The 15,020-nt window shown below is 45.2% G+C and overlaps 1 protein-coding gene across 2 annotated transcripts in view; it reads right to left on the reverse strand.

The window, feature by feature from the left end:
• Positions 1 to 11,966, reverse strand: part of RIT2 (Ras like without CAAX 2) — a 261,056-nt gene extending 249,090 nt beyond the window's left edge. For both annotated transcript variants that reach the window (XM_083575907.1, XM_083575906.1), the window contains exon 1: positions 11,716 to 11,966. In XM_083575907.1, the coding sequence (XP_083432033.1) occupies positions 11,716 to 11,962 (247 nt within the window). In that variant the 5' untranslated portion in view covers positions 11,963 to 11,966. The remainder of the gene's footprint in view (positions 1 to 11,715) is intronic.
• Between the last annotated feature and the right edge of the window lie 3,054 nt (positions 11,967 to 15,020).

Here is a 15,020-nt window from a genome sequence, read left to right on the forward strand (position 1 = left end):
TAAATGGGCTGACTGGGAAGCAAATGGTGGTGAAACTGAAGTGAGGAATGGAATCCAAAAGGATGAGCATACAGCTTCGAAATATAGCAGAATCTTGTTGTGAGTTTGGGGGTGGTCTGTTTGCATGATGCCCTGTGCCCCTTCTAATTTTTGGAGCCTTGTACCCAGGAAAGGTTAGAACAGCCTTTGTCAACCTGTGGGTCCCCAGATGTTGTTGAACTGCAACTCCCATCACCCCTAGCTAGCAAGGCCAGAGCTCAGGGATGATGGGAGTTGTAGTCCAACAACATCTGGGTACCCACACGTTGAGAACCGCTGGGTTAGAACCTGATGGAAGGTCCCATTGCCAACTGGGCAACTGCAAGTTAATGCCCATAGCTTGCCGCTTTAGCACCTCAATCAGCAACTCTTTGTCTAGGGCAATGGTTGTGAATCTTCACCACTCCTGGCTGGTACATCAAAGATAGTTGTGGGTAGTGATGTAAGGTGAGACTATTCTCTGGAGAATATTCTTGAGAATTTAACATCACTAGTTGTGGGTGATCTGAGCTGAGATCAGGCTATAAGCCGAGGGCTTATTTAGAGTTCTGTGCCCAAATTCCTTTTTCATTTTGTTTTGTTTCCTCCGCCAGAGCTTTCCTCATGAAAACTCACTCTCTAAAGCTGAATAAGAGCAAACAGCAATTTGTGGAAAACCTGGATTGTTGTTTATTGCACTTCAGCTTCAAAGAGTGGGTTTTCATGGGGAAAGCTCTGGAACAACAACCTGGGCACTCAGACACAGAATTTTAAAGTGTGGACCTGTGTTTGCAAAGAGCAAAGGGAAGGTGAGTGTGGATAAGCTCTGAAAAGCTAGGCCACAGAGCAAGGCTTGGTTTCTGCTGCAATCCTAGGCTGTGAGTATGATAGAAGTAAGACCTTTTCAGGTGTTAATGCCTTGAGACCCTCCATCTTAGGCTCAGGTTGCGTATATGTGTAAATAAACCATATATCCTAAAGATACCACAGTCTCTGCTGTCCCTCATCCCAAGGGAACCGAATCCTGGGCAAGTACCAGGAACCCTGTAGTATCACACCACTTGGAGATTGGGGTGGTTTGTTATAATGTATTGATGGCGCATTATTTGGACACCTCGATAAGGTGCAAGAATGGGAGGAGGAGGAGGAGGAGGAGAAGAAGAAGAAGAGGAGGAGGAGGAGGAGGAGGAAGAAGAAGAAGTTTTTTTCTTTTTTAAAAAGCTGAGTTAATAAATTTCATTTTAGGGTCTTTTTAAAATGTAAATTTTTGTCAACTGTTCTAGTGTGTGTTTTTGTTTTGCCAGCACTCTTAATGAACAACAGCTCCCAGAATTCATTGGGAGGAGCCTTGACTATTTAAAGCAGACTTCCTCGACCTTGGCCCTTCAGAGGTTTTTGGCCTACAACTTCCATTGTCACTAGCTAGCAGGACCAGTGGTCAGGGATGATGTGAATTGTAGTCTCAAAACATCTGGAGGGCCGAGGTTGAGGAAGCTTGATTTAAAGTGATATCACTGTGTTTTAAATGTGGCCTTAGAATAGAACAAATCACAGTGGAAGTTATCCAATCCACCCTTCCCCTGGGCAACGTGAGAATGTTTGAAATGCTGTGAGCCTTGCTCATTTTCTCCAGCTCACTTCAAACGTGCTGCGAGTTTCTACAAAGCTGCTCCCCTGGGAGATGGTTCCATGGGCCAATCAATCTTTCTGCGAGCAAATGTTTGCTGATAAATGCCCTCCCTCGAAAGGCACATCAAGCGAGCGCCCCATAGCCGAATTAAATATTCAACCCAAATGTCCCTTGGTTTTAATTCAATCATTTCATCCCATTATCCCCACTGGCTGCAGCCCCTCCTCTCTCACTCTGGAGGCTCCCTTGTTAATGCCCATGCTCCCTTAAAGTCTTACAAATTGCAAGGGCTGTCGAGACCCCTAGCCTAATTCCCCATCAATTAACACAAATTGAAAGAATGGTGTTAGTTAATACCAAAGAATCCAGGGTCTATTGTTTGTCGAAGCTGCACATGTACAGCCCCTTTAATCCCATCCTCATAAATCAGAAACTCTGGGCCTTTAATAATATTTTGTTGCTCTCCTCTGACCCTCGTCCAATTTGTCACCATCTCTGTGCCTCCCCCCCCCCTCCCGCAACCCCCAGTTCTGAAGGGAGAAACCTTCATGCCACGTTCTCTCAACAACCCATTGGTATTTGACTTACACAAGGGAACCCATTAAATGTACACATGGGAAACATAATTGAATCCCAGTCGCCTCTGGCAGGCGAATCACAGACGCTGACGAAATAATGAAAGGCTTTATGTTTGTGTCGCCCCCGAGGCGGAAAGAATTCTGACCAGCAGTTCTGTCCAGATTTGTAAAAATAAATGTTAATGCAAAAACATGAATGCATTTTGAGCCTGACAGAATGATGATAAATGGCTTCAAGTTGAGTGAAGGCCTTTTCCTCCCAGGGATGGAAGCTGCTCTGCCTATTTGTTCACAGGATCGTCCAACGTTTAAAAGGTTTAAAACCAGACTTGGGGGAACTACGGACATCTGGGTGCTGTAGGACTTCATCTCCCATCATCCCTGACCACTGGGCATGCTGGCTGGGACTGACAGGAGTTTTATTATCTGTTTGTTTGGTTGTCTTTTTATAGCTTTGCCATATGTCCTGGAAATCCTGAACATGTCCTCTTTTGACGGACCAACAGGCCCATTGCAGGGGATTTTTAGATTTTAAAGGAAATGTCCATGTTTTCTGGAGAAGGTTGTTTGTTTGATTGATTGATTGATTGATTTTTGGCTTGGGCTCAGGCACACGTAGCCCAGGCATGGGCAGCTCTGTATGCCGCAGCCACTGCCAACCCGAGCCAGGAAAAAAGCACATGGGTGCTCTGCATGCCTCAGCTGCTGCCAGCCTAAGCTGGGGAAAGTGTGCAAGTGTGGTGGCAGTGGCCCCAAGTGCCCGTACCTGCATGCCTCTCTGCCTGGCTCTGGCTGGCAGCAGTTCAAGCTGTCCTCTTTTTTGCTCTTCAAGATATGGCAACCCTGCTTTATATAAAAATCTTTATGTGCCACTATATCACAAAATGTATGGAAGTGAGAGCTGGACCATAAAGAAGGCTGGCCGCCAAAGAACTGATGCTTTTGAATTATGGTGCTGGAGGAGACTCTTGAGAGTCCCATGGACTGCAAGAAGATCAAACCTATCCATTCTTAAGAAGAGTTTGGATTTGATATCTCGCTTTATCACTACCCGAAGGAGTCTCAAAGCGGCTAACATTCTCCTTTCCCTTCCTCCCCCACAACAAATACTCTGTGAGGTGAGTGGGGCTGAGAGACTTCAGAGAAGTGTGACTGGCCCAAGGTCACCCAGCAGCTGCATGTGGAGGAGCGGAGACGCGAACCCGGTTCCCCAGATTACGAATCTACCGCTCTTAACCACTACACCACACTTAAGGAAATCAACCCTGAGTGCTCATTGGAAGGACAGATCTTGAAGCTGAGACTCCAATACTTTGGCCACCTCATGAGAAGAGAAGACTCTCTGGAAAAGACCCTGATGTTGGGAAAGATTGAGGGCACAAGGAGAAGGGGACGACAGAGGACGAGATGGTTGGTCAGTGTTCTCGAAGCTACCAACATGAGTTTGACCAAACTGCGGGAGGCAGTGGAAGACAGGAGTGCCTGGCATACTCTGGTCCATGGGGTCACGAAGAGTCGGACACAACTAAATGACTACACAACAACAACAATATCACAAAAGTATATCAAAGCAGTTTGCAACAGTAGAAATGAATTACAGCCACACAGTAAAAGCACAACAAGTTTTTAAAAAGTTAAAACTGAGATCAGTAAACCATTGTGGAAAGATGTTCTCTTAATTGCCTACATAGGCCTGGCAGAATAGGAAAGTTTCCAGCGGGTTGTTAAAAGTTGGCACAGTGCGCCCCCACTGAGTCTATTGGCAGGCTGTTCCACAGGACTGGATCAATGGCACTAAAGTTTCAGTTTCTCATGGTTGTTGAATGAGCCTCACCATTTCGGGAAATGACCAGAGGCATTTCTGCAGATGGTCTCAGTGATCCAACAGAGTCCAACAGCACATAGAGAACCAAAGATTCCCCAAGGCTGTTTTAAACAAATACAAGTAGGTGCAACAGGATACTCAGCATAATTCAGCCTAAAAACGAGGCTCTTAAATTGCTCCAACTCGCAAGACGGTGGTGACCAGACAGGAAGTGAGAAGCCAAAATCCATTAGGAATTTTCTTTTTAAAGACACCAGCAGAAGGCCAATGAACACATCACAGTTTGTGAAAGATTGGAGCGTAATGAAATCAAAGGGGGGAAATCAGCAGCACATTATACATGAATAAATCTCGGGAAAGGAAGAAATCAGAAATGGTATATGCAAATAAAGATTGCGTGGAAAAACAAAATAGAATATGAAATATGCAGCTTAACTTTTAAACTGAACAGTATTCAGAAGAATGATGTTCAAGATTCAAATCAGGTACAATTCAGCCATTGCTGAATCCTGCAGTAGCTCACCTAAACTCCTTGATCACTCTTGTTAAAGCTCACTGCATTATCCCAGCTGTCCCAACCCCATGGTCTTTTCATTTGAGAGAACAGAGGTACCAATCCAGTGTGAAATTCCAGGAATCAGGAATCCTGTGGTCTTTGATGCACATTACTACAGATTGATCTGGTGTCCCAGTTACAGAATCCAGGAAAATCCAATCAGAAAATCAGTCCAGGTAAAACTTATATATATAAAAAGCTTTCATATGAAATAGTGAAGTCTGAACCAGGAATAAAATAATCAGAGCTGGTAAAAAACAAAACAAAACAGCACAGAAAAACATTCCCAATGACACTGGTTCTGAAAGACCTGCACTGGTTGCCAGTAAGGTACTGAACCCAATTCATGGAGCTGGTACTAGCATATGAACTCCCAAACCCTTGGCTTGGGGCCCAAATACCTAAAAGAGCATCTCTCAAAGTATCAGGCATCTGAAACTCTATGATCAGCAGGTGAGACTTTCTTGGTGGTGGTTCCATGGGGACCTCCTGGTTGGCATTGACCATCAACAGGGCCTTTTCAGTGGTGGCTCCCAGTTTGTGGTGAGGTGTGCCTGGTGCCTTCCTGGTGAGGTTTGCCTGTCTTCATCATTATTGTCTTTTAGAAGCAATTTGAATACAGTCCTGTGTACCCAGGCATGTGACGGCTGAAGAACACTGTTCCCAGCAATCCTGAAATTACCAAATACTTGTTTTTAACCACAACTATTTTTAGGTTGTTTAAACTGTTTATAGAATGCTTTTTGAGCTTGTATTCTTCTGCTGACCTGGGATCTTCAGGAGGAAAGGCAGGATATAGATCGAAATAACAACAACAGCACAATCCACAAAAGCAAAACCGCTTGAGGATGGTGCAAGGCTAAGGAGGAGGAGTAGCCTATGGAGAAGGACATTGAGAGAGAAGGAGAGTCTTGAGGGCCTGATAGAGATTCTGAAGGGCCACATTTGACTTCCAGGCTGAATGTCCACCCAGCCCTGTTGCATCCCATTCACCATAGCACTGTTGTTAGGACAGCATCAATTTCACTGACTGCATTGCAGGGGGATGGACTAGATTAGGCTTACCAGACATCCCCATTTCCTGGGGGCAGTCCCCGGATTTGTGAATAAGTCCCCGGACAAATTCCATCCCTGGAATGTCCCCGGATTTCATCTAATGTCCCCAGGAAACGCAGCAGCGGCAGTCTCAGCAGCCTGGAGCAGAGGCTCTGGCTGGCTTCAGGAGCTGCTCAGAAGTCCCCATATGATGGTGGTGCAGGGCCTCTAAGATGCAGCTTCTGGGCTGCCTCCACCTTCCCTGACCCCAGCAACTAAGCTGTGAAGGGAGGCTTCATGCTGCCTTCCCAACTCCTACTTGTGTGTAAGCAGGAGCGGGGCAGGGATCTCTCAGTTGTGAAGGGATACTTCATGCTACCTATCAGAGCTTGCGTGCAAGCGGGAGGGAGCAGGGATCTCTCAGTTAGGCAATGGGAAGCCTCCCTTCCCAGCTGAGGGATACCTACCTCCTCCTGTTTGCACGCAAGTAGGAATGGGATTGCGGCTGCTCCGATGGGAAGGGAGGCATCGCGCTGCCTGAGCCTCACCACCGCCACTGCTCTTGGCCCTCCTTCTCCACCTTTCATCCCTGACCCACCGCACACCACTTCCCCACCACCACCACCACTGAAGAACCAACAACTCAGGGGTTGCACAGTCTCATGGAGAAAGGAGATAGAAGCCTTAGAGGAAGGGGAAACATGGCGTTTGAAGTTAAGGAGGCGGCTGCTCCCCCTCTGCCACCACCATCGCTGCAGCATCAACATCCCGAACGTGTAGTATTTATTTATTTAGTCCCTGGATTCAGTGAAAAACATCTGGTAACCTTAGATTAGATGGTCCTTCCAACTTTACAATGGTTTGATCCCACACTGAGGCATTGGGGAGCTGCCACTCATCTTTGCCATTAAGCTAAAACCAGATGGTTCTTTCCAGGGCCTATGAGGCTTTGCCCACCTCTTCATATAGTATTGCACCCTGCACATTCCAACCCACTCTGAGTCATCTAGTATTTCCAGTTAACTCAGGAGCGCAATGTCGGTTCACTCTGGCTTGTTTAGAGCTCCTTCCTTTTAGAATGCTTAACCCGATGCTTTGTGCAGCCCTCATGGCTAATTACTGCAAACACTGAGCGGAGTGCATTGTAATTAATTATAGTTATTAGCGTAATTAGCATAACAAATTTAAAGACTGGGATGCAGGGTCCTTTAAATATATTTTGTGTATCGCTTGTTTTGCGCCTAAATAAGAGGGTAGTAAAAGGAAGCTGTTTGGGCTTTGCACAGACGGGCTGTTTTGGAAATGGGGCAGCTGGCTCCCTGGCAGATGTGTGAGTTTTTCCTCTTGGGCCAAAGCACTCCTCTCTGCTTTGCATGTCTTCCCTTTGTCTGGTGGAATCATAATGTTGGAAGGGGCTGGTGGGAGATCCACACACCACAAGACACAGCACCTGCTAAGTTGTGGGTGAACATATCAGACGACACAGCGATTCTTCAAGCAGCTCTTGTTTGTTCACAGGCCAGAACAGAACTGAACTGAAGGGTTCAACCAGCCTGCTTATATAGAGCTCCACTACAATGCAACTGTAACCATTTTCTGTAACTATCCAATCACTGAACGTCACTTTCAATCCCCTATTTGCATATGTGGACCCGAGTGAAAACTATCTACAGTATCCCCCTGATGGCCCAGGGTGAGAACTTCATTACCGATCAGGGCCTGTCATTCGGGTCACCATGTGCCACAACAATCTGAGTGCAGTTTCTGTGTGATAAGCATAATAATAATAATAATAATAATAATAATAATAATAATAATAATTTATTATTTATACCCCGCCCATTTGGCTGGGCTTCCCCAGCCACTCTGGGCGGCTTCCAACAAAGATTAAAAATACATTAAAATGTCACACATTAAAAACTTTCCTGAACAGGGCTGCCTTCTGATGTCTTCTAAAATGTTAGGTAGTTGTTTTCCTCTTTGACATCTGGTGGGAGGGTTTTCCACAGGGCGGGCACCACTACCAAGAAGGCCCTCTGCCTGGTTCCCTGTAGCTTTGCTTCTTGCAGTGAGGGAACTGCCAGAAGGCCCTTGGCGCTGGACCTCAGCATCCTGGCAGAACGATGGGGGTGGAGACTCTCCTTCAGGTATACAGGTAACATATATTTTTAGGACCCACCTTATTTCTGTGACCGGGGGTTGTTTTAAACTGTATACCCAAACGAGTGGACACTGAGGTTCACCTCCAAGGGTCATGTGGAGGTTCCCTCACTGCACAAAGTGAAGTTACAGGGAACCAGGCAGAGGGCCTTCTCAGTGGAGAAGGCTTCCCTGTGGAACGCCATCCCATCAGATGTAAAGGAGATAAAGAACTACACAACTTTTGAAAGACATCTGAATGCAACCCTGTATCAGGAAGTTTTTAATGTTTGATGTTTTATTATGTTTCTGTATGTGCTGGAAGCTGCTCAGTGGCTGTTGAAGCCCAGTCAGATGGGGTAAGAATATAATAATAATAATAATAATAATAATAATAATAATAATAAATGTTACATTTTAATTGGGACCTTAGGGTGAAGGACAGATAATTAACAACAACAGCAACAACAACAACAGCAGCAGCAGCAACAACAACAACAGTTAAATTACTCTTATATGACCCACAAAGAATCTTGGGAACTGTAGTTTGTTTAAGGGTGCTGGCAATTGTAGCTCTTTGAGGGAGTCTCCTAACAGCTCTCAGTACATTTAACAAACTACAGCTCTCAGGATTTGTTGAGGGAAGCCATGCTTATTAAAGTCATATCCGAGGGCTTTTCATATGTGGCATTTTGTAAACATTGTTTGGTTGGAGAAGTGGCATGACAAAATTTAGAGAAGTGCACATTTCGAAGGAGAGCTCTGATTCATTTTGCATATTGTTTCCATGAAGTGCAAATTTGATAGACTTGGCTTTAACTGTGTATTGACTTGAATTCTTCCCCCATCACCTAGCCAGCAATCCTTTTAGGATTGCACTCCAGGAAAACTTCAAGAACAGTCCTACATAGTGCAAACCTAGCAGACGGGAAGCCTCTTTGAGCACATTGCTTGGAATGGGCCCTGTGTTTCTGCAAGCACTTGGAACTGATGCTATCTTTCTCAGATTGAGCAGAGTGCCTGGGCCAATGGCAGCTCTTTTCTCACCTCTTCCCGCCCACCTCCTTCCTTGTGTCAACCCTCCACCTCCCTGTGCAAAGCCATTTGACTCTCACTTGAGATTCCTAGAGATAAGGACCAGAGAAGATCCCTGCTGGATCAGGACCAAAAGGGTTTTGCCCACCTTATTGCGTGGCGAGTTCCCGCCTCCCACCAGTAGAAATAAAGACACGTGACACCATTATTTATTTAATGCTCTAAAATTTGCCACAACTTTATTGGTTACAGATATTGGTCCTATCCGACTATCCGGCTTCAGCCTGTTTGCTTGAAGACCGGGAAGGGTTAACACCAGCAGGGGGAGCCCTGCTGATGTGCATCAACTAGAGACTCCCCTGGGGTCACCACTCGGGGGCGAGCTTTAGGCCCTGGCCTCCATAGGCTTCGGACGCGGCCACACCCCACGGAATCCTTTACCGGACTACCCTTCAATATTTGGGGAAGGTGATGGAGTTCCCCCCAACACATCTACATAACAATACCCCTACCAATGCCTAACCGCCAAAACCAAAGGAGTTGTGGCGATTTGCTATGAGGTAGGCAAAAAACCCAATGGCCAATGCCAATTTGCCAAGTGGAAAAATTCCTACCAGGCCCTTTAACGGCGACCAACCGAGGTCCATAGCAAGGTCAGGAGGGGAACCTTAAAGGGTGGGCGGGTGGGAAACCTCAGCAGCTGAGCAGCCAAAAGAGGGAGATCCCGGGGCCACACTTGCCTTAAGTCCTTCAGCAACTGCAGCTTTCCCCTTGACCATCATGACCGATAGTCATAGAATCCTAGAATTACAGAGTTGAAAGGGATTCCAAGGGTCACCTAATCCAACCTCATGAAATTCAGGAATCATAACTAGACATTGAAACACAGTGCCATACCATGAAGTTAGCTTATCCCTCTTAAGCCAACTAAACTAGTAGCTCTTACCATACCATGTGAATTCTAGCAAAATGTGAAACTTATATTGAGTCAAACTATGGGTCCAACTGGCTCAGAATTGTCTATACTGATTTTCATTGGTTTTCCAGAATTTTAGGCAAGGGGCTGTCCCAGTCCTACCTGAAGGTTCTGGGAACTGACCCCTGAGACCTTCTGCATGCAAACTGTAGATGTTCTGTCACATCCTTCCACCATCCTCTGTTCATTTACCACCCACAGTATCTTCTGTTGTCAAGATCTGCTGCTGACCCATTTCACTGAGTGACTCCCCCCATGAAATGAAATCTTCTAGGAATTAAGCCTACTTGTGTCCTGATGAAAATGTGTATAGGATTTCAGCCTTGGTGTTAAAAAAGGGAGATAACATTTTCTCTATCCACTTTAGAATGTGCATATATATATGTTGTACTTTTTAAATATCTGGCACATTCCCTCTTAAGTTACCATCTGCCCTCCTAAACAAAAAAATATCTGGACATTTTCACTTTCCCTCAAAGGGCAGATGTTCTGTTCTGTTGGATATTTTACTTGAGCAGCACCCTCCAAATTCACTTTGTATTTTTTATTTTAGACTAAGTTCAGCGGCAACTTAGAGGCATGTGACAAACTTTCACCAAGATTACAATTAATGTTCCTACAGACGCCTGGGCTGCATAGGACCCTCTAAATCCCTTCCACGTGTAAAATGTACAGGTTGCAAAGTCCAAATGTTCTCTAATGTTGTGTCAGACATAAGGGCATCAAGGTGGGCAAGAGGAAATCCCCTCCCCATCTGCTTGCTCAGTTCCCCTTTATGGATTGCTCCACGCCCTGAAACTCTGAGAGATTCTAGCAGGTCAATAAAATGTAGCTGCTTTTCACACCTTGTGTTGTCAAGGTGGGTTTTTTTTTTTTTTTTAACAAAAGGAAAGCACAGTTCATATACAAAATATGTACAGCTTGATTCAGCTGTTTGTTCAGTCTAGCAGTCCTGAGCCTTAATAGAGTGTACGGGTTTAGCAGATGTAATTATAGGCATGTTTCAGAGACAGGTACATCATCCCAGAAAGCAAGTGCCAAGACAGACTCTGCGTGCTCAGCAAAGTAGCTTTAAGATTAGAGGATGTTAAGTGTCAGCAAAGATAAATCAAAAGGTTACAATCTCTGGCAAAAGACAAACACCAGACCTAAGTAACAGCTCATTCGGAGGATACTGCAGCCACTGAACAACAGCATCTCTCTCTCTCTCCCTCTCTCTCCAGGGCATTATAATATGTCCGATACCAACAAACTTCTTGTCCAGAGGGAGAAGGAGAATATCAGAGTTACATCCTAATAACTTTGCAGGCAAGAGGTGACTGTATTATGAGCCAAGGTCTAATGGCAAGCCGTAAAGAAGTCAAAAGGAAAAGTTGGGGAAAGTTAGCCGCAAGCATCCCATTCACTTTGTCACTGCTGAGCTGGCTTTTTCATCGGCTGTGGGTGGGCTCGCTTGCACAACTCTAGGAATGGAAAGTTGAAGGGGGAAATATATAGGCCAATTCCTACTATCCCATTATAGCATGTAGCATCTGAAACTCAGGAGACACCAGGTTTCAGGTCCATCAGGCCCACATTCAAAACATCCAAAGGGCTATCACATCCATTGGACTCAATATGAGTTGTGCATTTGTGGTTTAACACAGCTCCTATTCCCCTCTCTCTTTCCACAATCAGTACAAGACTTTGGCAATAGTAATTTTTTGGCAAACCAGCCCTTGGCTCAATGAATAAAGTCATTCAAAATCTTTTTATTATTATTATTAACACCAACAGAAACCGACTCGCTAATCCAAATTATGGATCGACGGAGAGCAGGATTTATTAAATGTGCCCTCTCCCTCTCCATACATCCATGTTCATCTCAAACACTGCCCTACAACACATACCCTAGCCCACCCAAAAGCAACAGCAGAAACTTACCACTCTTGCCTACTCCACCTGATCCCAACATCACCACCTTGTACTCCCTGGAGTCTGCTGGAGAACTGTTGGAGGAATTGGGAATTTCACGTTCAGTCTCCATCTTCTTCTGGGGAGGGGGGCGCACACAGAAGTGGCAGATGCTCTCTTTCAAACAACTATGCAAGCAATTGGGGAGGGGAAGAGAGTGAGAGAGACACGAGAGGTACAGTTTAGCAGTCTCTCTCGCTGGCTGCGGTGCCTGCATTAGCTGCAGAAGGTCTCATAGCAACCAGTTTAAGAGCTTCCAATAAAAATCCAGCTCGTCACCCCCCCCCTTTCTCACATACTTCCCTCCCTTCTGTGTATCGCTTTTCTTTCACCGTCCTCTTGCCGGACATGCAAAGCTGCCTATTGCTCACCAACCAAGCACCTTTATGAGGTTTATAGGACTTGTCTTGGTTATCTATTCTGCTGTAAGAACAAGCTTCCTTCAGCAACGTTGAGATCGTATTTGTTTTCACAACCGAAGGGTTTCTCCAAGCCTGAAGCAAGGTGACAGCTCAGCAAAGAAGCCCCTAGATAATCAGGGACCCTGGATTTAACACTCTTACATATCAGAAGCCGAGGCTGCATAAATAGAAGGGTAGTTCCTATTTATACCACGGGGTGTAAATAAGCAGGGAGCAGAATTCAGAGCAATGCAAGGAACTAATCCACACAACACCAGTGTATTCTCATAGAAGCATAGAACTGTAGAGTTGGAAGGTCATCTATTCCAAACCCCAGTAAAAAAAAAAAAAGTAAGGGAGCACCGGACAGTTAAGTCCAGTCAAAGGCAACTATGGGGTGTGATACTCATTTCACTTTTCAGGCTGAGGGAACTGTTTGTCCGCAGACAGCTTTCCGGGTCATGTGGCTAGCATGACTAAACCGCTACTGGCACACAGAGGACCGTGATGAGTGCCACAGAAACTTTGTTTACCTTCCCACCGCAGCGGTACCTATTTATCTATTTGTAGTGGTATCCTTTGGAACTGCTAGGTTGGCAGAAGCTGGGACAGAGCAACAGAAACTCACCCCGTCATGGGGTTTCAAACCGCCAACCTTCCAATCAGCAAGCCCTAGAAACTCAGTGGTTTAGCTCACAGCGCCACCCGTGTCCAACCCTCAGTATTGCAGGAATTACACTGTTGTGTGAATCAGTACCTCAGATTTCTATAATATGAGAATCCTAGCAAAACGAGTCTCCGAGGAATTGAGCTCACCAATGCCAACCCTACAGAAGGTGCAAGATTCTGGTATCTTTGTCACGAAACTTTCGTCGAGTGATCTGGAGTAAAAGGTTAACTCCATGCAGGGCCAGACACAGAAGGAGTTCCACAAGATCAGCTTGTGGTGCCATGTCCCTCTGACCCAAGAATGTCTCCTTGCCATCCTCTGACCTCAGATGACTCCACTGCAGATCCTTCAGTAAAGCCAAATCTGTCCAGCTCCACTGGTAAGGAGAGTGGAGATATATTCACTTGAGTTCACATTTATGGGTGAACCTGCCAAGTATGTGCTTCCTAAGACAATACACAAGTGGAAACACAGCCATCCTTTTAAATTTGCATTTTAAACCAATCCAGGTTGGTAGCCGTCACTGCCTTCTGCGGGAGCAAGCTCCACATTTTAATTATGCACTGAGAGTTCCACAATCGGGGACTACAAGGAGGATTCTGCACATACAGTAAAAACAGGGGTTGATTAAGTGTTTCCAAGGACCATGGTTGAATGCGAGATGGAGGGGTGAGTGGTGTTAGGATTCCTGCTCTGTGTTTGCAGTCATGAGATTGTTGTCTATCACATGACAGTGTATGTTTTCATTCCACAGTGTGGGAAGTGACGGAAACAGGATGTTTTGTACTACTGTGTTCCGTGAAGTAGGACTATTGTCCTTTGTCCTTTCTCTCTTTGTTGTCTGATGAGAAAGAGGAAGGAGCTGAGTCAGAATGCTCTGAGTGTATTATATGTAAATAAAAGTAGATTAGCCAACATGCTGAGCTACTGAGGTCTGTTACACAAACTGTGAATTCTCTGCGGATCCCAAAGCGTGCTGATGATTCTTGGTATCAGTCGCTGTGATGTTCGGGCTGAAGAAAGCTCTTGAAGCACCCGAACGATTGACCCGGAGGGAGAGAACATGCCAGTCGGGCATGTGTCTCTACCAGGGTCCTACACGAGAGTAGGACACTCCTAACAGTGGCAGAAAATGGTTGGGGAGAGGATGATATAGCTAAGATTATGTATTTTTTATGGTGTGTGTCATAATGGAAAGCTCTTGCAGTCTCTCTGGAATTTGTCCTGCAAGTGCTATTTTTTCTAGAAAAAGAGGTGCTGGAACTCACCATGAACACCTCCCTTGTTCTCTTATAATGAAAATGGCACCCACCTGAGTTTCACAAAGTTCTAGCGGAGAAAAAGCCCTGCAGGCCATAATGCATTCATTAATGAATAACGTCTAACCAATTTGGAGCTTGGTGTGAGCCTCCATATAGAACCCCCAAAGGGAATTTTCTTCCATGGGGATTGTTCATGCTCTGCATTATTGACGTAAACAATAAAATCATATGAAACAGAAAAAGAAATTGCACTTACTTTATTGACCTCTAGACGTTCTCAGTTTACGTATCAGTTTTCCTGGGAGGGCTGATTCCTATATCCCTTCTCCAGTTAGATACCTCCCAATTTGGGCTACTGTGGCACTGGCCACAGTTAGCATACAGCAATGCCTTCTTTTGATGGTATGATGCAGGATAAATTCTGCCAGGTCCTATGGAGCAGGAGAGGGAACTAGATGCAAAGCTGCCATTTTTGGTGCAGCTACATATATAATACTGCATTGACTTTGGCCCTCAGAGGAGTCATCTTGCAAACAAGAAGCATGTGGGATTAAAATAATGGGATCTTCATATAGCAGGCAGTCACTGTATACAGCACCATGAGACTGCATTGGAGATTGTTTAGTCTTTAGGAGATCTGCACACTTCCTCATCAATTAGCCTGCATAAGTATCCCTGCCACTTGTCTGGTGAACTTGGGAGTCTACAAAACTTCAGTCCCAAGCATTATGCAAATCGTAAGTGATTTTTGTGCCAGCAAGCGATGGCCTTAAAGACATGTGGATCATTTTAAAATACATGAATATGGATGAGGGCATACAAATAAAAGATCCTGTTAAGTGGCAAACACTGGGCGTTTCCCCACTCCTTAGCAATCATATTTGGTTAGAAATGCAGAAAGCGATTAAAAGAGACCATATCTGGGGGAAAGCTTGCAAATTC

The sequence above is a fragment of the Podarcis filfolensis genome (genome assembly GCF_964270895.1).
Source record: "Podarcis filfolensis genome assembly, chromosome: 11".
Lineage (NCBI taxonomy): Eukaryota > Metazoa > Chordata > Lepidosauria > Squamata > Lacertidae > Podarcis > Podarcis filfolensis.